The following is a 23,745-nucleotide window of genomic DNA, read 5'->3' on the forward strand; positions in this document are numbered from 1 at the left end:
TGATACACGAACTACACGGAAAAATATGCGACCAAAAACAACAAAATACAGCGCAAGATACGTGACAAAATATATAACAAAATATCTCATAAAATATATGATAAAACTACATGACAAAATGCTCGATACAATTCACAACAAAATAAATGCCATGAGGCTCTTTAACTCCACATTAAACCCCACCCCTACATTTGCATATTACCCTATTTTTATTACAGTGTGTATTTTCCGTAGCACTATTTAAATACTCTATATCAACACGTTATATTGGGTATTTTTATATTCTATATCTCTTATTACGATACTGCTGGAAGTGTGAATTTCGGGGGTGAATAATCTATCTATCTATCTAAATACCAGAATAAATAAATTACAAAATAATATGAATCAAGGGCATGTATGTCATATACATTTAGGTGTTGCTTGATTTATGCATGTGTTCGTTTATTCATTTGACATATATTTATAGGTATTCAATTATTTACACATCTGGTAGGATCGATTGTCCGTATATCACAAGTACGGCGAGTGACCAAGTCAGTTGTACCTAATGAAGCGTCCTTGGATGGATTGATGGGGTTGTGTTACCCTACCTTGTCTGTCAGCGTTGTGGTAGAGGGTCTGCTGGCTCTGGCGAATGGCGGCGGTGAGCGGTAGGTCGGCCTGCATCACCCACTCCTGGCAGCCGTTGACTACCGGCTCAGGGGCTACGGCGGCCAAGCCGGAAGCTAACGAATGGCGCTTAGGGACGTCTTTGGTCAGCGTGGCAAGGGACTGTTTGGCCTGCTCGGGCACAGGAACCCACAATGCTTAGTCACAACACACGTTTTGTCACTATCAAAAAAGTTGTGTAAAAGAAAAAAAGCATTAATCAGGGTTCGTACGACATTTAAATGGTCAAATTCAAGCACTTTCAAGGTCAGTTTTGATTTTTTCCCAGTACCTTCAAAGGAAGGAATCTAGCGCGGATTAGAAGAAAATATATGTTGTTGGCTTTGAAGACTAAAATGAAGTTGCTATCTTCCTGCTATTTTGAGCTGTTCTTATCTATGATTTTATTGTGTCAATGGGCTGCTATAAACTGACACGAATTCTGCTAGGCGACGTCACACGTGTTTACGAACACAAAAAGGACTTAAAAGGTGCTGGGTAATAATAGAGTTTAATACTGAAGACACAGAAAAGAAAGTACTGTATGTATTAAAAGCAGAAAAATGAACTAAATTTGGACTCATTTTAATGATATTGATTGCTATGAAGCAGAGTGCGTTCAATTCTTTCAATCTTAGAGACTTTTTATCTTTTACTTTCTGTTTTATAGATTTTACTTTATATTTTTGTGCGTTATGCAGAGGATCCGTGTCTCGATTGGTTAAAATAGAATTGTAAATGGTTATTTTTTTCCCATTTGCATCATTTATTTATACCTCTACTGAGTTCATATTTTTATCATTTTTTCATTTACAGGGATTTTGTGTTGTTGTTTGATTTAAAAAATGTTCTGTGTATATTCTGTGTGTTAAATGCTAAAATAGTTTTGTATTTTAGGGTTATTTTGTAGATATGTGAATGTTTTAATTTATATTTCATGCATTTTTCAGGGTTTCCCTCCAAAATATATAAAGTTGCTAATTACTCAATATCGAGTCAGACTGCCATTAAACATGGCAATGGTAACAATTTCAAACTTTTTCAAGCACTTCACCCAAAATTCAAGCATTTTTCTGACCTTGAAAACACAGCATTAGAATTCGAGCATTTTTAAGGCATTTAAAGAACCTGTACGAACCCTGACGGTGAAATATATTTTGGTTTCAAACCAGTTGTGTGAATACACCGAACCTTCCCTACTTAACAGAATTATTTTGGTCCCTAGCCTCTGTTTTTTTTTTTTTTCATTTGTAGGTATTTGTTACAGTATGCCACAAAAGTGAGTACACCCCTCACATTTCACAAGAGATTTCATCATAATGTTTAATTAAACTACACTGAGGAAACATCGCTTTGACACAATGAAAAGCAGTCTTGTGTAAGGCTTATATAGCAGTGTACATTTATTTTGCCTCTCCAAAAACTCAAAATACAGCCACGAGTAGCTAAATCCCTGGTAACAAAAGTGAGTACACCCTTAAATACAAGTTCCTGGAGTTCAATATTTGTGTGGCCAATATAATTTTGTAAACCACCATAATTCCTCTGGCCATGGATTTCACCTTTCAAATTGCCACTGAGAGTGCCACGAGTAAACCCATAAGGAGATTATTCACAAGGAGGCTGCGGTAGTTGGACTTAAACCCTGAACCTCTGCACAGTGGGGCTGTGCGCAAACCACCCATCCGCTGTGCCGCTCGCTTCAGATCACGTTTTCCTCAGTGAAATGCAACTGTCCAACTCCAGATGCACTCATGCAGCCCCAAACCATGACATTCCCAACACCATGCTTGACGTTAGGCACAACAAAAACGTGTTTTCTCACCTGGTTTCCTCCACACATGCTTCACATCAATCGAGCCAAATAAATTAAGCTTTGTCTCATCAGACCAGATATCTTTCTATCTGTCAGGGGCATTCACAATGACCATTCTCTTTCCACCTCTTACTGTCCAGTGATGATTGTTTTTGTTAAATTGATAATGTGGTGGGTTTGTCCTTAAATTTGACTTGACACTCAGGTGCCCATCTTAAAAAGTGGGCCGTATCAAGAGCAGCTTTTGTCATTACGCATTGCCATCTCATAGCGGCAGATGAAATCAAAATGCGTTTGACAACTTAGACATAAGTGTTAAAAAAATACATAGAAACGGTGTAGGCCTCTGACTGATGCTCCTATCAAATCAAATCAATCTTTCCAGTAAGCCATAGCCTTTGTCGACAGACTTCTTTTCAGTGTGACAAACAGATGTTTTTTCAGTGATGTTCTATTAAAGATTATAATGAAATCTCTGCAGAAATGTAAGGGGTGTACTCACTTTTCTGACATACTGTACATAACGCCCTGCGAAGCACTTGTTAGCTCACCATTGTGAGCTCGGCTTCCAGCTCCTTGATCCGGTTCTCCTTCATGTCCAGTTGCGAGCGCAGAATGTTGGCGTGCTCCGTGGCCTCTTTGGTCTGCCGCCGCAGGTCCCACTTCTCTCGCTCCAGCACGTCCTTCTCCTTGGCCAGCACCTTCACCGCATCCTCGCCCTCCTGCCAACGCAATGTGAAGAATGATGGCGGCTGCCTGCTACTCTTAACAAGTCAGACGACTCAAGGGGACAAGGACTTCTCGCTTGAATATTACTGTTGAAATTCAGCCAACGTGTGGAATATTGTAAAAATATTTTACATTAAATCTCGGTTCTTATAGAAGGATTTTATACATTTGACTATAAAGGATTTTATACGATTGAATACAAGTTACATTTATTGAGTGCAATGAAGATTTTCAGCGAGTAGGCTATAGTTCAATGACGTTCCAAATGCAGAATATTTTGACAAGGGAATTTTGATAACAGGACTCTGACGGAGGACGACAGGCGATGTTTGGAGAACAAGGCCCTGATGATGTAGAAACGCTCCGTGTTGTTTTGAGGTTTCTAGACACCGTGACACCCAGGGGGGGGCTTCATTGGCACGTCCATGGGAGGAGACGAGACGCCATCTCGCGGGGAGACGTGGGCCGAGAGGAGAAAGCTAGAGGACTTCAGAGAGGGCTCGCCAGAGACTCCGACGACACTAATTCGACTAATTTGGCTATTTACGATGAAGTTCACTGAGTTCAATTGTTAAAGAAATTAAATCTGCCCTAGTGTGAAAATGTTGGCTATTCCTGTTCATCATTTCCATCAAGAAACGAGCGTGCATCATGTTTTGGGTGAATGTGGGTTGTGTTTGGTTAATGGAGTCAGATAACTAATTTGAACAATTATATTTTATATATATAAGTTCTATGCCCAACGTAAAAGATGCATATTATTTCACATATATCATTTCCTTCTTAATCTAACCCAATCCTTAACTGCGTTGAAAAGAGACATATCGAATTGCTTTAATAATACTTTGTTTCATAAAACATGACCAAAATATTTGACCTGTTCTAAACAGAATGACGATTTAAGAACTCGGTGCAGTCATTTGAAAAACCAAATTGTTTTTTTTTTCCCCCAGGAGGAAGAAGAAACACTCTTATTCCTTGGAAATGTGTCACCCATATTCGTAACATATTGAAAAACTGCAAAGTCATAGTAGATTACATAGGATGCAAGTTCGTTATCTGCACTGTTACTCACTGATTTTGGTTGTTTGAACTATTATGCACTGTTTACATCAATGCTGTTCTTTAATGTCCGTACACATTTGGGCGAATCTTCTTTTTGTAACCCAGGAGATTTAATCAAAAGAAAGGGGTCAGGGAAGGGTTTTTTAGAACAGATTTAGAATTTGACATTGCAAGGACTTTTTTGTACAGTCATCTCCTGTCCTCCTTAAGAGTCCCCAATTCATTGATGTCTCCTCTCCTTTTTTGACTAAACTATAAATGTATCACTCGCTCATCATTTTGATTTTACTTCGTAATTCTCATGCAATTACGATCAGGATGTAAATCTGTGATGCTGCAAAGCGCTACCTTCCGGTGCTTGTCGTAGTTGTGTATGAACTCTCGTAGCTGGTCCTCTCGGCTATCCAGCGTCGTGTAGAGCTGCTGCATCTGAATCACCAAGTCGCCATTTTCCCCTTTTAGACGTTTGCGGTCGGCTTTCATGGCTGCAAAGCAACATTCACCGGATTTATTCACAAAGATGGGATTGCCGTTGATTCTGAACAGCCTTCATGGGGCCCTAGGCAAAATTTCATTTGGGGCCCCCTATGTTTTGATTATTTGCATAACTACTAGAACTCATTCCATGTTCTACTCCAGGGGTGGAGTCAGGGGCCGCATGTGACATGTTATACTTCTATCTAAATAGATTAGTTTCATCAAATTAGAGTAAAATTGTACAATAAGTCCATGTTTTAAGCACTTCATTTGTTATTAAGTATTACTGTAGTTTTTTTTTCCATAGTTCTGAAGTCAAATGTTATTGAAGTTCTGTAGTTTTTTGTATTGTTACTGTAGTTTTATTTTTTTACTAATCTTGTAGTTTTTCTGAAGTAATTTCTGTAATATTTCCATAGGAGTATTTTTTTACCCGAAAGTAGATTTTTTTTGTTGAATATCTAGTATTTCCGTGGTATTTTTGTATTATTACAGTATTTTGTGATTTTAGAATTTTTGTAATATTACTGTAGTATTTTTATTTTTTGTACAATCTCTGCTGTAATTTGTAGTATTTCCATATAAGAATGTTTGTATAGCTGCAGTATTTCTATTGTATTTTTGTAGTACAGTGTTACTGTAGTTTTACAATTGTAATATTTCCATAGGAGTATTTTTGTAGTATCGCTATAGGTGTAATTTGCAGTATTTCTGTTGCAAACCTCTTGTAGTAGTATTTTTGTAATAATATTTCTCAAGTTGTTTTTTACATTATAGTATTATGTATTGGTATTTTTTAAGTATTTCAGTAGTAATATATTGATGTATTTCCAAAGCTGTATTTTAGTAGTATTTTTGGAATTTCTTTTGTAGTATTTCCATAGTAGTATTTTTGTCACATTTGTTTAGTATTTTTGTAATATTGCCGTAGTTACTTTTTGTGGTAAATCATTCTGTGGTAGGATTTTGTAATATTGTATAACTGTAGTAGAATTTATGTAGTAATTCTATACTATTTTTTCATTTTCAGAATGAAAGCAAAATAATATACAAGGTCCCTGTATTTAAGCACTATACATGTTTAGTTTTGTAGTTATTGTGTAGTATTTTTGTAGAATTTCCATAGTAATATAGTGTCTATATTTGTAGTATTCTTAAGTATATCTGGTATTTTATAGTATTTTCATAGTAATATTTTTGTGTATTTTTGTTGTATTTCCATAGTTGAAATTTTCTAGTCTATCCGTAGTATTTTGTAGTATTACTGTAGTATATTTGTAGTTATTCCATAGTATAATGTTTCTAGTATATTTGTAGTATTTTTTAGTATTACTTTAGTTATGTTTTTGCAGTATTTCATTCACAATATTTTTTTTGGTAATGTTTCGTAGTATTTCTGTTGTAATAGTTCAGTTGAGACGCCTTGTGATTCAGGGCTATACAAAAAAACATGACTGGACTAGTATTTATGGAGAAGTATTTTTGAGTGGACACAGAAAGTGACAATAGGGACCAAAACAGTGAACTATTCTTAGGCGCCCCCTTGTGGTCGGGGGTCCTTAAGTAGTCGCTTAGCTCGCTTATATGAACGACATGTGGAAAGAAAAGCTTATTTTTAAATGAAAAGCTTTCACATCTAATGTGAGCATTATCATTGTTGATAAAGTCATTTTTTTTCATGCGGCTCTCAAATCACATCTCATTAGATATAATGGACTCCGCCGAAACGACATTGGCGGTGATTAAGACTGCATTAAAAGACTTCCCCGATCCATAAATTTGATTAAACGCCAAGCTAATGCCAACATTCAGAGTACTTATGGGACATAAATGTCTCAATAGCACACACAATTGTTTTTGAATTGGAAAATATATCAGTTCAATGGAGCATTTTCTATAGCACTCATTGGGGAGCTGCCAGTTGGCTAGTTGTGGTTTCATCCAAGCCACAAGGGGGCGCTGTGAACAAGCTGCTGCAGTGGTAATGAATGTCTATGATTCACGAGAACGCACTGGAATGCAACAGTAATGGGAATCCCATGTGTTTTTAGTGAACTGGCTTTTTCGGCTTGACTCATTAAAAATGTATTATTTGACTCCCAAATGATTCTTCCTATTTTTGTTCTGTTTTGAATGTTCTATTATCAAACTAATGAGACATTATGAACACAATAACTCATTTAAAAATATATTCTGATACTAGATTTTAAACTTTAAAATGGTTTCTTACTCAGCATAAAACACAGAGATGAGCCACTCATATTAACCAGTCACAAGTGCCGTCAGACGAGAAAGAGGCAGAGACAGAAAAAGAGAAAGAAAGGCGGATGGAAAGAGAGAACTGTAAAATTATATATATATAAGAGATACATGAAGCGAGAGAGAATGGAGAAAGTAAAAGAGACAGAAAGACAGACAGAGAGAAATAGACAGAAAGAAAAAGAGTAAGAGAGGGAAAGTAAAAGAGAGAGAGAGAGACATTAGGAGAGAGAGAGAGGAAAGAGACAGAGACAGAAAGAGATAAAGAAAATGGAGAGAGAAAGAAAGAAACAGACATAGAAAGAGAGAAAGAGAAATAGAGACACAGGGGAGCAAGAGAAAACGGTAGAGAGAAATGTAGAGAGAGAAAGAGAAAAAAGAATGAACAAAAAAGAGAGAGGGAGAAAGAAAAATAAGGATAGAAAGAAGAAAAAATAAAGAGAAATAATGAGAGAAATATATACAGTATATATTTATATATATATATATATAAACACAGAGAGGGGGAGAGAGAGAGACAAGGGAGAAAGAGAAAAAGATAAAGGGAGGGAGAAAGAGAAATAGAGAGAAAGAGTGGGGAAGAGAGAAAGAAAGTGTAAAGAGATAAATATAGAAATAATTACAGAAAGATAGAAAGACAGAAAGAGAGAGAAGGAAAGGTAGAGAGCGAGTGAGAGAGAGAGTTAGATAGTGAGAGAAAGAGAGAGAATGGGCCAAAGGGAGAGGGATAAAGGTGGAGAGAAAAAGGGAAAAAAATGGAGAGCGAGAGAAAGGAAGAGAGAAAGAAAGACAAAGTGCATAAAAGAAAGAGAGAAAGAGAGAAGGAGAAAGAAAGTGGAAAGAGATAAATATAGAAATAATTACAAAATGATAGAAAGAGGGAGAGATGGAGGTAGAGAGGGAGAGAGAGATAGAGAGAGAGAGGGAGAGAAAGAAAGAAGGAGTGAGAAAGAGAAAGCTCTTCGAAAGAACCCCGCTCCGGATCAATGGGGAGCGTTCACCCCAAGGAGCCGGCTCATGAAGCCGTTCCGTTAGCGAATGACACATCCCTAGCACATAAATCTCTCCTGAAAGTCCAACTGGCTCGTGCTCGTGTTGCGCTCGCGCCAGCTCGCGCCAGCTCGCGCCAGCTGTGCATTCCCGCACTGGCGCCTCATTCATATTTTGCTCTCCGCATTCCGCAACCTGTTTAGCCGTTGCTGCGCCCAACAATTGACGCAGAGACAGAAACCCGCTTGCCTGACTAAACGGAACCCCTGCTGAGAGACAATAGCAGCTACCGCACTTTACGGAATACTTGATGGATGTATCGTAGAATTCTACTACGACATTCATCATTTAAAGCCACGACAAAAATGGCTGGAGCAACCCACTTTTTTTAAACACGGCTTTTCATTCCCCATTTTTATCCTGTTTATTCTGTAACTTCTAATCTTATACTTTTACTTCACATTTTGTCACGGTTGCCATGGCGCCCAACGCCAGCTCTGTCACGGTTGCCAGGGCACCCAATTGGCCCCGCCCATAGACACCAGCTGAAACTCGTTGACAGATTGCTCCCTGTGACTACTTAAACGCTGTCCTGCGAGTCGCCTTTTGTCAGTCCGTCTGCTAAACTTTGTTTCCACACGTCAGATCTTCGATTTGCCTGTGTTTTTGCTCCTGTTTTGCTCTCGCCACGATCAGTTTAATTTTGACCACTTCCGCGTTCCGAGCAATCTACTCCCCGTGACCAACGATCTCCGGATCCTTTCTCTTCTGCCCAATAAACTGTGAGTAACGTTACGCGGGTGGGTTGTGCTTCCTGTTTCCTGTCCTGGTCCTGACACATTTTGATCTATTTAGTTATTCTTATTTCTATTTTTATATTTCAGTTTTTTCCCCATTTTGGGTGAATGGCTGAAATCCTGAGGCCATCCGCCACCATCCCTATCAGTGCTGATAACCCTGCCTTAAGTCCTTTTCCTCACATGGTTAGTCTGTGCCTTGTCACAGTCATATTTGATTTCTATTTCTATCCATATTTAGTTTGGTTTTCGTTGTATTTTAACCATAGTAAACCAGATGGGTGGGTGAATAAACTGAAAATATATTTAATAAGTATTTTTGTATTTTTTTGTAGTATTTGCATAGTAGTATTTTTGTCACATTTCTTTCGTGTTTTTGTCATATTACTGTAGTTATCTTTTTGTAGTAAATCATTCGGTAGTAGTATTTTGCAATATTGTATTACTGTAGTAGTATTTATGTAGTAATTCTATTTTCCTCTGGCTGCGGCTGCATCGACCCGCTACAACGGGTCAGGTGTATCGACATTTCGTTCTGTGTACATCGTTACAAAGAATGACAATACAAAGGAAATTATTATTATTATTATTATTACATTTTTTATTTTCAGAATGAAAAGAAAATAATATCCGAGGTCCCTATTTTTAATCACTTTACTTGTACTTATACTTAGGTTTTGTAGTTATTGTGTGGTATTTTTTTAGTATTTCCATAGTAATATTGTGTGTATTTTGGTAGTATTTTAATAGTAGAATTTCACAAGTATATCTAGTATTTTGTTGTATTTTCATAGCAATATTTTTGTGTCTTTTTTTTTTTATTTCCATTGTAGAATTTTTCTAGTATATCCATAGTATTTTTGTAGTATTATTGTAGTATTTCAATTGTAGAATTTTTCTAGTATATCCATAGTATTTTTGTAGTATTAGTGTAGTATTTCAATTGTAGAATTTTCTAGTCGATCCGTAGTATTTTGTAGTATTAATAATAATAATAATAATTTCCTTTGTATTGTCATTCTTTGTAACAATGTACACAGAACGAAATGTCGATACACCTGACCCGTTGTAGCGAGCCGATGCAGCCGCAGCCAACAGAGGGCGCCGCCATTTTACATTATTGTAGTATATTTGTAGTAATTCAATAGTAGAATGTTTCTCGTATATCGGTAGTATTTTTTGAGTATTACCTTAGTATTTACTTTAAATATATCTAAAAAGTTCACTATTTTACAAACAGTGTTGTTAAGCCTGCTGTATGAATTAAATTATGGGATGGAAAAGTCCCTTGGTGCGATACGAATAGGAAAAACTGAATATATATACACAGTCAATGGATAATGTTGCAATATTGAAAGGTGTCACTGTATGTTTATTACTTGTATATAATTACTTCGGTTATTTATAACTCCTTAACCTATTTAGTCGTCATGAATGTACTACATAATCATTCATGTATTTGTGTGAGGGTAACTATTTAATAATGGATTCATTCATTGTTACACAGTCTCTACATTGTTCCAAGTGGTGTTTTTAGTTTGCAGTTAGGAGAAAGCTTCATGTTTTATGAGTGCTTGCCAGATTTAGTCAAAACAATGGGCTGGTGAGAAGTAGGGATTTTTCCACTGCCTCTGAAGTTACGTCTTAATGATAGCCAGCCTTCCTGGTATAAAAGAGAGTGTCAGCTCTTTTGTCTGTACATCAGATTGTCGGAGTATTCTGTTTTATTTTTAGTAAGAATATCAGCAAAACTGTTCAACGCCAGAGCTTGTTTTACCCATCTTAACGGATTTTTTATACAAATACATTGAGGAAGAAAGGTTCTTCTTTTTGATAACCAATTATTTTATGCGATTGCTCCTCTTCCAAGTTCCTCACAATCAATTTTGGCACAAACCTGGAGCAAAAAACGCTTTCCTGGGAGGAATTTCCGACTTTAAGGATTCCGTATCGCGTTATAATTCAAACTTAGCAACTCTAGTAAATCAGCAGTTACTATATAGTACAATACTGCGTTATTTCGCTACTTAGTAAATGGAGATCACGAACCACAGAGTACGAGGATGCTGAATTTCTCCTCATGAAGATATTCTCCCGTTTAACATAGTTGGCATCTAATCCAAATTTACAACCATTTACTTATAGGCGCATATGTGGTTGTGTCACTAGTAGCAGCACATGGGGAGGGGACCGCAACTAAGCAAGACAGCAAACGTAAGCAGAGAATTTATGGTAAAAGTGGGCAAAATTTGGGGCTTATGAATTATTGTTGCAATACACCATGGCAGAAGAAAAAAAAAGAAAATGTCTTGGATAGAAACCAGAAATGGAGATCTTTAAGGCCCAGAGAGAAAAATCATATAGAGCAGGGGTCTCCAACATGTTGCGCAAGCATATATTTTGAAAATAGTGGTCGACAGAGTCAATTTAACCCAAATTCCTACTTTTCTCTTGTTTTTTTTTTTCTTTCTCTCCATTTCTTTCTTCCTCTTTCTTTTCTCTCGATCCATTTCTTTAATTCTCTTTCTCTCTTTCTTTCTTACTTTCTTTATTTTTTTCCTTCATTACTCTATTTCATTCTTAAATGATCTCTTTCTGTCTTTCTGCTTTTCTGCCATTCTTTTTGTAGCCCTCTTTTGCTTCTCTCTCTTCCTTTAATTATCTCTTTCTTTCTTTAATTCTTTCTTTTTATCTCTCTCCATTCCTTTCTCCATTCTTTTCTTTTCTATCCGTCTCTCCATTTCTTCCTTGAATTCTTTCTTTATTTAATTCTCTATGTCTTTCTTTCTTACTTAAAGTCCCCTTTTCTTTCCTTCTTTTAATCTCTATTTATTTATTTATTTCCCTTTGTTTCAATTTCTTTCTTTAATTCCCTTGTCCTTTCTTCCTCTCTTTCTTTTTTTCTTATACTCTTTCTTGCATTTTCCCCCTTTTGTTTCACTCTCTCCATTTGTTCCTTTAATCCTCTTTCTTTCTTTCTTTCTTTCTTTCTTTCTGTAGCCCTCTTTTGTTTTTCCCTCTTCATTTAATTCTCTTTCTATAATTCTCTTTTCTTTAAGTCTTTCTTTTGTCTCTCTCTATTTCTTTCTCCCTCTTTTCTTTCGCTCTCCGTTGCTTCCTTTAATTCTCTCTTTTTTATTTTCTCTCTCTTTTTTCCATTTCTTTTTAAAATTCTTTCTTTCTGTAGCCCTCTTTTGTTTTTCCCTCTTCATTTAATTATCTCTTTCTTTAATTCTCTTTCTTTGTGTCTTTCTTTTGTCTTTCTCTCTCTATTTCTTTCTCCCTCTTTTCTTTCTCTCTCCATTGCTTCCTTTAATTCTCTCTTTTATCATTTCTCTCTCTTTTTCCCCATTTCTTTTTTAATCCTTTCATTCTTTCTGTAGCCCTCTTGTTTTCCCCTCTTCATTTAATTATCTCTTTCTTTCTTTAATTCTCTCTTTCTTTAAGTCTTTCTTTTGTCCCTCTCTCTATTTCTTTCTACAGCTTTTCTTTATCTCTCCATTTATTCCTTTAGTTCTCTCTCTTTTCATTTCTCTCTCTTTTTAATTCCCTCTTTCCTTCTTTTTTCTTTATCACTTTCTTTCTTTCTTTCTTTCTTTATCTCTTTCTTTCTGTGTCTCTTTGTATTTCCAATCATTTACCTGGTAATAACATAGTAACAACATAGTACATAGTACGAGAGAAGCTGTTATTTTACAAATGCAAATCCAAAGAGTAGCAAAACATCGCTCTTAGCTTGAAAGAGGTTGGAGACCACTGATAAAGTCTATAGGCTACGTGTTTGTTTGCAAGCTCTTAGGATTGCACAAGCCAAGAAATATGAAGGGTTCACTGCTTCTATATGTTACTGTACATCTTTTCTTTTATAAGGTTTATTATAGGAATATTTTAAAGCAGTTTTAGGGTTTCGGCTTCAATCCAAGTATATACGATTTGTAACTTGCTTGTCAGTGTTCCAGGGGCTAACTGAATTTGTCATGATTGCTGATTCAGGGCACTCGTGACTACCCAATTGCCGCCAACAGTCCTGAGAGCTGATTGGTTCAGAGACTTTTAAACCCCCGGCTTCCAAGAGGAAGCCGTCAGACCGTTTGCGAACCTACGCTCCCGGCTAGGCAAGCTCCATACCTTCCGACAGTTTCCTGCCCTGTTTTCTCCTGCCTGATACCTGTTGTCGACCTGTTTCTGGACACGTTTCAGCCCTGCTCTTCCATCCCGACCATCGACCCGTTTTGTCCTGCTTCCTGCCTGATACCTGTTGCCGACCTCTTTTCTGGACTCGATACCGCCCTTTCTCTCCCGTCCTGGCTGGTGACCAGTATCCCTGCTGCCTACGATTATCCTCGGTCGACGCGGAAGTGCCACCTGCTACCCGTGTCCGTCGATCATCGGATCATGGAAGCAAGCACTGCTCTCTCTCTTTATCAATAAAAGTGAGTAAACGAACGCTACTGGTTCCTGTCTCCGTTTCTGGCTTGTGACAGAATTACACATTAAATGAGTAGTAACTGTAAGACACCCAACACTGACCTTGCAAGGCTTCCTTGGCGCGATCCAACTCCTGCTCCTTGTCGGCCAGTTGGACGTGCAGCTCGGCCGTGGAGAGCAGACCCGTGCTCCCGCTGCCTTGCGACTCCTCCTGCAGATCTTTGCCCAGCATGTCCTTCATTTGCCGTAGAAGTTGCACCTCCTCCTGAAGCTGGGCCACCTCCTCGTGCAACAACACTGTCAGAAAGAGGGGGAAAGAGTAAATCGTCTTTTACAACTCGCCTGCGCCACCTTCTGGGACTCGAGTCGAACACAATCGGACGCAGACACGTTGAGGCATTGTTTAGTCTCAGAGGGGAATTCGGGACCTCAAAAACGCATCAGGTTTATATTCAATTGGTTCTTGGCGATTAGTAGACCAGTACTACAGGGTTGGCACACCTTTTTCATAGCCAAATTCCAAGAACTTTTCAAGCACTTTCAAGGCCATTATTTAATTGTTCCCAGTACCTCCAAAGGAAGGAATCCAGCACTTATCAAAAAAAAGTTTTTTTGTTGAATAAAATAGAGTTGCTATCTTTCTGCTAACACATACTTTGTGCTATTTCGAGCTGTTCCTATCTATGATACATTTATGTCCATGATCTGGTATGCACTGACATGAATTCTGTCATGGTTGCCAAGGCGCCCAATTAGTCCCCGCCGTGTGGCGCTAGGTTCAGTCACAGTTGCCACGGCGCCCAATTGGCCCCGCCCACTGACACCAGCTGAAACGCGTTGACAGATTGCTGCCGGACTACTTAATCGCGGTCTTGCGAGTTGCCTGCTGTCAGAGCGTCTGTTGGACTCTGTGTGATATGCCAAGTCCAGTGAATTTGCCTGTGTTTTGTTCCCGTTTTATTTTCGGCCCGATCTGTTTGATTTTTGACCACTAGTTCTGAATTCAATCTACTTCGGCGACCATCGATCCCCGGATCGAGTGTGAGCGCATTCCTCCTCTCCCCAATAAATTGTGAGTAACGTTACGCGATTGGGTTCTAATTCCTGTTTCCTGTCCCGGTTCGTGACAAATAATTGAATTCAATATGGAAGATAAAACCAAGTGTATGAAATGTATAAAAATGAGCCAAATTTGGACTCATCTCAATAATAGTTATTGCTCTGGGTGCATTTCATAGTTCAATCTTAGAGACTATTGATCTTTTGCTGTTTGTTTTACTTATTCCAATTTATATTTTTGCATGTTTTAAAGAGGATCTTAAAACATGCAAAAATTGATCAATTGGTTGAAATAGATTTGTAAATATTATATCTTTACATTTTATTATTTATTAATAGCACTGAAGAGTTAATATTTTTAATTTTTATTGTATTTTTTTCATTTTCAGGGATTTTGTTGTTCGACCTTAGATCTGTTCCGTTTTAAAAAAACAAAATTGTTTTGTATTTTACAATTTTCTTGAATATTTCCATTCATATTTATAGTGTTTTTCGGGGATCCCCTACAAAGCATATAAATCAATTGTTTGGACCATAATTTTCTTATATCATTGATAATATATCATTTAAAAAACAAAAAACCTGAGTGGCCGTTTGAAAGTCGAAAGACCAGGCTCTTCTAAGTGAGCCGAGCCGAAAGAGCTGGTTTTCTAAATAAAGCTGTGTTTTGGGGTGCGACGAGTAGGAGTCATGCTTCCCGTGACAACGTCATAATGACAAGCCACCAGAGCAGGCATGTCAGCGTCATTTTAACACACTTTCTTTAAGTTTTTCGTTAATTATTGCGTGGTCTATACTCCCGAAGCCTTCCAGTTTTATTTGGTCCAGGTTAGCCCCGTTATCAGTCGGCTAGCTGGCCAGCCTGCTATAGAGTCAGACTTCCAAAAAACATGGTAATCTCACTCCACCCAAAGAATTTTCCTGACATTGAAAACTCCACATAAAGATTCAAGAATTTTCAAGGATTTCAAGCACATGTACCAACCCCTGGTACTTTACATTTAAAACAGATTACACAGTAGACTGGTGGGGGTGCTGATGTAAAACCCTGAAAACTGGGGTAAAGTGCTGTATTCTGTAATTTGATCCGTTTGTTTGGGTCAGAACCTGGGCTCCAGGCATTGAGAATGGGCTGCAGATGTTTGATTCTCTTTTGGGGAAATCAATTCAGTTGCAGAATAAAGTCCGCAGGAGATAAAAAGCTTTCGTCAGTTATTTAGGGTTTGCAGGGAGCTAGCGAGCCTTGTCATTAGCACCTAAGAACAGATAGTGCTGAAAACCCCACACTTGTTTTGGTTTAGCTGGACGAAAATTGAGTTTATATAGTTGCGAGTGAAAAAACTTTGAGTAATTGTTTGCCTTTTTTTTTTTTCCCTCTCTCTTTGTCCAAATCCAAGGTTACAATAAGAAAGATCAACAATGTTGTCATGATTACCGATATGCTTTACCTGCGCCCGCTCCTTTGGCGCCAACCGCCTCGGACTCTGATTGGCTCCCGGACACTATTTAAACCCTCATCTATCTCTCACCTGTTGTCAGTCCGTCCGCGAACCTCAGTTTACTATAGGCAAGCCTTTCGACCCTGACACACTCCTGTTTTGGCTCCCGTCTGTTTCCCGGCTTCGACCCGATTTTTGACCTTGACCTTGTCTACTTTCCTCTCCTGGCTTTCAACTCGTTGCTGATCCCGACCACGTTTTTTACTCTCCTGTCCTAGCTACCTGTTTTTTCTGCTCCCGACACCGCCATCGCTCGCCACGGAAGTGCCACCTCCGCGTTCAGAGTGACCTGCTTTCCCCGACCAGCGATCACCGGATCGTGTGTGCAATCCTTTCTCTTCTTCCCAATAAAACTGAGAGAAACGTGCGCAAGTGGGTTCTGTCTCTGTTCTGGTCCTTACAGCTTATGTCAAAATAAAAAATAAAAAAGCAAAAAAAAAAAGCCAAAGCTCCTCTTGGTCCTGTCTAGTATAAATCATATTTGTCAAACCCAAGGCTCACAGGCCAAATGTGGCCCTCCGAATCGTTTTATATTGCCGCCACATCATTTTAGAAGGCCCGTCACATTGTTTTATGTGGCACGCGAGACAATGCTGAAAGAAGCACAAGATAAAAATAAGTCAAACAACAACCTGCAGTATTAGATATGCCCATTGGATGTCGCCAAAGCCAGCAGCTACTCCAAACCCCCCGCTGTAGCCGTTTTTCCTGACGACCATTCATCGACCAGAAAACATTGAGGAAACCCTTCCAGACATTATTGTACTTACAATAACAGTCAACAGAACGTGTAGAGTACCTTCCCACAATCATGCCGATATCTTCCAAAATATTCCAAAATGGATCTCAAGAAATTAATTTTCAAAGTATTTTCAAAGCGTCTCGTTGAAAAACAGACGGCAATTGTAGTAATCAGCGAATGCCTAGCTCTCATTTCCACGTGGATTACCGTATTTTCCGCATTCTGAGGCGCACCTAAAATAAGGTACGCTAACACCCGCTGTAGCGCCTTATGGTCCGGTGCATCTTGTGTATGAAAAATATATGACAAAAGATTATATTCTGGGGGGTGCGCCCTATAATCAAGTGCGCCTTATATCCCAGAAAATACGCTATTTGGAACTTTGCTTACTGTGTCACTGGGGGGCCTCAATTGATCAAAGAATAAATTTATCTGACGTCGTGTACAGTGTGTGTTCCTTTTTTGACTTCGCCTTATTTGAGCTACGGGATTGCGCCTTTTCTTTTACGCCGCTTGCTTTGCAATTAATATAGTATTGGCCAGATTTTTCCCTGTCAGCGTGCAGGCTCCCGAAGGCTTCCAGTTTTCTTTGGTCTAGGTCAGCCATGTTAGCAGTCGGGTAGCTGGCCAGCCTGCCGTGCTCATTGTTTTTTCTCCCGGCTGGGTTTGTGTTTGTTTCCGCGGTAGTATTTTGTTGTTGGCTCTCAGTTATCCTGGCTGCTTACTGCATGTTTTCGATCAGCCAGCCTCCCATTTTTTTCCGCAGATCGGTCTTGTTTGTCCTAACCTGCCGTGTCCCAGCTGGCTTAGCCCCTGTCAGCTCTCTGTGCGAGTTATTTGTGCCAGTTAGCCCCATTTTGGCTACTCGAAAATTGTTTTAACATTCCTGCACCGACCTTCAGTGTGGCTGGCTTGCTAGGGTGATGGTGTTCTTCACATGACATTAGAGTTCAGAGACAACATATAAACACACTCACACACATAATATATATATATATATATATATATATATATATATATATGAGGGGCAGCATGGCGGCGCAGTGGATAGAGCGTGTGCAGCACAGTTCTGAGGTAATGAGATCGAGCCTCCTGTGTGGAGTTTGCATGTTCTCTCCGTGCTTGCGTGGGTCTACTCCGGGCAGTCAGGTTTCCTCCCACATTCCAAAGACATGCATGTTAGGTGAATTGGCCGGTCCATATTGTCCCTAGGTATGAATGAGCGAGTGAATTGTCTGTCTTTATGTGCCCTGAGACTGGCTGGCAACCAGTTGAGGGTGTCCCCTGCCCACTGCCCGAAGATAGCTGGGATGGGCTCCAGCACCCCCCGCAACCCTACTGAGGATAAAGCGGTGCAGATAATGGATGGATGGATGTATATATATATAGACATAATGAAAAAAGCATGTACTATTTTCTCATATTTTCTATGTTTTAGAATTTGGGAATCCTTTTAAGCAAGGACAATTCTGGAATGGACGGACAGGTAGATGGCTTGCTAGTTATGCACTTCAGGGTGATCCTAGAACCACCTAGAACCGCCCAGCCCTCAGGAAAAACAGTCAAGAAAACAGGAACGGCAGGATACACGACCTGGTGGCAGCGTTTGAGAAGAAGTATAAAAGAAAAAAAACGTATTCTAAACATGAATGGGACAGTGTGTAATATGTAGTACCTCGTAGTGGTACAAAACTATCATTCAGTAAAAAACAAACAAACGATGATTTGAGTACTAGGAAAAAATACATACAGATTTTTATTTTTTATTGTTTATTTTTGCCCTCAAACACACCATAGGTCAAGAAATGTGTATTTCTCTTACACAGTGGAATCCCCACTTATGTCCCCGCCATGTTTGTCCAGCAGGATGTCGCTCGGTCAGAGGTCTCCAATGTGGTGCCCCTTGGGTGCACTCTAAGGACAGCTGAGGTGCATTCGGACTCACCAGTGCTGGGTCATTGTGATTTTCTAGTTTTTTTTTTACTGAGTATAAATGACCCTAATTCCAATAATTAGCCTGATTATCTATCTATATATCTATCTACCTTGGTCATATCCCTCAAGAGGGGTGATCGACAGCAAGACAAACACATACAATAACAAAGAAAATAAAAGGGAAACAATAGCAAAAAACACACACAAAATTTTTTGGACCATGGCCACCCCAAATGCCCAAACAAGTTAACCACCACGGCATCCAAGTCGGCCATGCTTTCGTCCCTCCAGATGAAACGGGACACAAGAAAGCGGCCATGTCACTCGGGTCAGGGTGACACACCACACTCCTCTGTTCAACAGCAGGGCCCGACAGCTTTCACTGGTTTACCCCTGCTGCATCATACTAGTGCCCTGCCCATCCCTTAGAACATGTCTCAACATCCCACTATCCTTTTACAACCTGATAACAAACTAATATTGATGGAATGTTAGTGTTCCTGTAGTTGGTTTGATCGTTCTAGTCTTGAACAACCCTGTTTTGAATAACAATCTTAATCTTATATTCTGATATTCAGTAAAAAGGGTTCATTTTTTATTTTGAAAGCTTTTAAATACAATTGTCAGACCTTGTAGCTTAGTGATTAGTGTCGTGAATTAAAATCTTGTCTGGACCTTTTTAATTATATTTCTAACCTAAATTATACTTCAGGAGAATGTTCAACAGGGAGTGTTCCAATAACATGAGTGCCTCTAGATCAGAGGTCTCCAACGCGGTGGTCGTGGGTATCATGGTGCCTACAAAGGATGAGCTGAGGTCCGCGTGGACCAGTTCTGAAAGTGGTCTGCATTTGCATTTATATAACACTTTTCAAGGCAAGTCAAAGTGCTTTACAATGTGCTTCACACTTACCCATTCACACACACTCATACACCGATAACAGCGTCATCTACCTGCTTATCGGGGGCATCAGTGTCTTGCCCAAGGACACTTCGGCATATACTTCAACATATAACTTGGAGGAGCCGGTAATCACACCTGCGATCCCAAGACGAGCGCTCTGCCTCCAGAGCTACTGCCGCCCCCGTAGTTAAAAGCTGGGTCATTGTGATTTTCTGGTAAAATTATTTTTCTAGTCGTTGACTGAGTTTTTTAACCCCAATTCCAATAATTAACATGGTAATAACATAGTAAGAACATAGTAAGAACATGACAAGTGATTTTAGAAATGCATATCAAACTGGGTGCCCCTTGTGCCAATTAGTAAGCAAAAAGTAATGCTCAGCGTGATAAAAGGTTAGAGACCCCTGTGCTACGCTGGCCCTTGCTCGCACCAGATAACACAGTGCCATCTAGTGGTAAAATACTACACATTGGGGCTTTATACAGCACTACTAAACTGGTTCCCTCTGTAAAATCCAACATTCCCACATGTACGATTACATTGTAGGAATGAGGACGCATTGAAAATATGCAGGACAGTTGGCTCTTTTTCAAGAGTAGCTAGCTTGGAGACACGTAAATTGTATCCCATGTTTAGAGAATATTTGACATGAAACTGCACAAACAAAAAAGTACAAGCAGGAAGTCGGTGTTCAAGCTTAAGGGGCCAGTAGTAGGGGCGAGAAGGTCCGTAGATGGTGCAGTTCAGCGTAGCCCAGTTGACTAACTTTCCATTTTTTTTATTGGCTGCGAGGAACCCTGCTACTGTTTTCCGTTCATTCGACCAACTTTTTCAAGCCGACAAAGTCAAATGAATTTCAACAAAATAGAAAACAGTTGGCATTAATTGTTTTCGCCATTACGATAGCCTTCAGTGTTTTACCGACGGTGTCCATGGGCTAAACTGTCCACAAATGACCAAGGCCAACACACGAGAAGGAGCATCACAACGTCCGTTGATAAAAGGTGGGTAGTAACGGAGTACATATACTCTGTTACATTTATTTGAGTTGGTTTTGGGAAATTTGTACTTCTAGGAGTATTTATAAATCCCTATACTTTTACTTGAGTAAATTTGTGAAGAAAAAAAAGTACTTTTACTCCACTACATTAGAAAACATTGAAGTTGTTACTTCGTTACTTAATAAATCCCTTCCACGTAAGTACGCGTCCGTCTGTCTCCGCTAAGGCTCTACCATGTTTGACCAATCAAACGTAGCAGCCTCGTCACGTGACCATATTCAACTTCAGTGGGGGAAAAGTTGTTGAAACAGATCGAAGATGTCGCTTAGGAATAGCGACTATGAAAACACAGAAGAGGAGGAGCACCCCTGGCCTCACCTCAAAAGCATGTTCCCTTTAAAAAGGGTACCAAACACGAGCTACAATATGCAATGTCTACTTTGTTCGAGTTCATGGGCTAGATTGTTGTTCTGTTCGCAGAGCCTGTTAAGAATCGGCGCTTTAAATGTGCTACTTGGTGCTACATATGCTTAATTTATCTATATGATTTATATTATTTTCATTTTATTGTTAAAGCACTTGAATTTATGTTGATCATTTTAATCGACTTTTAAATTACATCTGTTTTTGGGTCATTGGATGGACTTTGATAATTTGACGTTTTACGACAATGCTACTGTAGAGTTAATCAGTACTTGAGTAAGTATTTCACGAAGTACTTTTTTACTTGAATTCAAGTACCGTATTTTCCGCACTATAAGGCGCACCGGGTTATAGAGCGCACCCCGAAAAAATAGTTTTTGGTCCTATTTTTGACATATATAAGACGCACCGGATTATAAGGCGCTACAATGGGAACGTGGACAAAACAGTCAGATAGTTCAGTCCAACTTATTACCCCCTTAACATTCCCAAAGCTTGCAAAGACGCAAATACGTGTCGAGAACACGTGCGAATGCGGTGTCCGTAAGATGTCACTCAAATGCATCGTTCCATCATTCGGAAGGTTAAAGTCTTGGGATTCAAGAAATGATAACCATTCCTTCGTATCTATTTTCTTTTTCGCTCGCAACTTTACTGTGCATATGACAATAAACACTTGGAATTGAGTTTAATTTAAAAATAGACACTCCATTCCATCCATTATTTGCACCGCTTATCACAGAAACATCGAGTTCAGTCTGAAACAAGACAATATAAAACCGGGAATAGCTCACCGAAGTCATTGTGTTCATAATAATGTGCAGGCAATGTCCTCTTATATCCGTGAGGGTAGTAAATCCAGGGGAATACAATATTTACAAATACAGAATAGAAAAAAATGCTTTCTCTATGCCATCGGCCACATGCTATACGCATTCATCTTTTTCGGCCAATTGCAGGCTTTGTTTGCCGTTTGAGCCAATGGCAGTCTGTAAATGATAAAAAGGATCCGCCTCTTGACCTCCGAATAACTTTAGCCAATAGTGATCGATTCAACTGATGATTGACACATCTTTTTCGGCCAATTGCAGGCTTTGTTTTGCGCCTTTAGCCTATGCGAGCCTGTAAATGATAAAAAGGATCCGCCCCCTTTACTTCCGAATAACTTTAGCCAATAGTGATCGATTCAAATGATGATTGACACATTGGTTAGCCAATGAAACGCCGGTAAATAAATCCCACCATCCACCGCATACTACTTGGCGTTCGGGGGAAAATCGAGTCGGCGGCTGCAAGTTAGTTGGAAAACTTAATGTTGATCCATAAATAAGGCGCATTGTATTATAAGGCGCATGGTCAGCTTTTGAAAAAAATAAAGGCTTTTAGGTGCGCCTTATAGTGCGGAAAATACGGTAAGTATTTTGATGACTACTTTTACTTCTACTCTAGTAATATTATTCTGAAGTAACAGTACAGACGACCATTCAACCTACGTAAAACGGTAGATACAAACATTCTTTTCGGGATGCCAAAAAATATCCGGACATTGCTGTAAGTTAGATTCTGTATTGTGTGTACCTTTTTCAGAGTACAGGACATTACTGTAGTGTTTTTTTCTGCCACTACCGGCGTGTGGTGGTTCTGTGAGAGGTCACCCGGAATCTACCCCAAGAAAAAATTCGGCTTCCTCTTCCTAGTCCGTGTGTAAACATTCTGTACTGTATCTCCTGCGCGCTAAGAACTTTGACGTTTTTTTTGTTCGTTTAATATCTCCTGCATCCATTCCATATGGTTGTTGTAACGTGTAAAGAAGAGGCGAGCTGTTTCTTTTGAAATGAAAGTGGAATAAGAAAGCTTAATGCGGTTGAGAAAATGGTCGGAACGCTTTTTTTCGGCCACTTTTTACCATTGAAGTCGCCTAACACATAAAACACATTTTCCAAAAGTAAGTTAACTCAACTTTATTTATCTTTATAGATCATACTAATTTATTAAGTTTATTTTTCAGTACAAAACAATACAGGTTACCTATACAAGCCTTAAACATGCTTATATCATCCTTAAACATACAAAATATAGCCCTGAAGCAACTTACGAACAAATTTAACTTACCAACGATCGTTCGTAAGTAGGGCAGCGGCTGTACTGATACTTGAGTACAATTTGTGGCTACTCTAACCACCTCTGCCGTTGATACAGCTTCTTCTTTCTTACGAAAGCAACTTGTGTGTTTGTGTGTATCGAAATTTGTATCGAAGTTCAATGAATAGGGTTTGACCCGTGTCTTGAATTGGAATAATTCAAATCAGTTGAATACCGCTATCAAGTGAACTCAAATGCCTCTTAACCCACAACAATCTATTTAAGCTATACTCTGTCCTTTAAAGAAATCAGAAATTATTTCATTTTCTGAATTTCTCAAGTTTTGTACGATCATACACTCAAATGATCAATGTAAATTTACAAACTAAAAACTTTCTTTGAGTTTAAAGTGTATTATATGTCACTGTGGTGGTATAAGGCACAAGGAAGACATTCATAATATTTTCCTGCAATTTTTTTTGACTAACCTTTCGCTAAATTTTGAGTTTTTGGATACCCGTAGAGTCAGGATGGTGGACGATTAGCGCCTACTAGGTGAGGCTCATTTTATGTAAAATAAATAAATGCAACTTTCCTGATGTGTATTTTTATTAATCAAATCAACTTTGTTTTATTCGATATATTATTTTTTTTCCCCACTAGAAAGTCCTTAATCATAAACACCAGGGGTGTGAAACAGGCGGCCCGTGGGGCGGATCAGGCCAATTAAACTAAAGGATTGAATCAACGCTGAAAGAAGCGCAAGAGAAAAATGAGCTGCAGGTCGAAATATGTCCAGTTGATGTTGCCAAAGCCAGGTGCCTCTCACAAAGACGCTGTAGTTGTATTTCTTTCTCCCTCTTTGTCTCTCTCACTCTCTGTCTCTC

General features: G+C 39.0%; 1 protein-coding gene across 2 annotated transcripts in view; it reads right to left on the reverse strand.

Moving 5' to 3' along the window:
- Positions 1-23,745, reverse strand: part of kaznb (kazrin, periplakin interacting protein b) — a 198,297-nt gene that overhangs the window by 5,850 nt on the left and 168,702 nt on the right. For both annotated transcript variants that reach the window (XM_088338051.1, XM_088338049.1), the window contains 4 exons: positions 13,315-13,509; positions 4,610-4,746; positions 3,019-3,189; positions 594-783 (listed from right to left, as the gene is read on the reverse strand). In XM_088338051.1, the coding sequence (XP_088194177.1) occupies positions 594-783; positions 3,019-3,189; positions 4,610-4,746; positions 13,315-13,509 (693 nt within the window). The remainder of the gene's footprint in view (positions 1-593; positions 784-3,018; positions 3,190-4,609; positions 4,747-13,314; positions 13,510-23,745) is intronic.

The sequence above is a fragment of the Urocampus carinirostris genome, chromosome 6 (assembly GCF_059441175.1).
Source record: "Urocampus carinirostris isolate Australia breed hairy pipefish chromosome 6, RoL_Ucar_1.0, whole genome shotgun sequence".
Lineage (NCBI taxonomy): Eukaryota > Metazoa > Chordata > Actinopteri > Syngnathiformes > Syngnathidae > Urocampus > Urocampus carinirostris.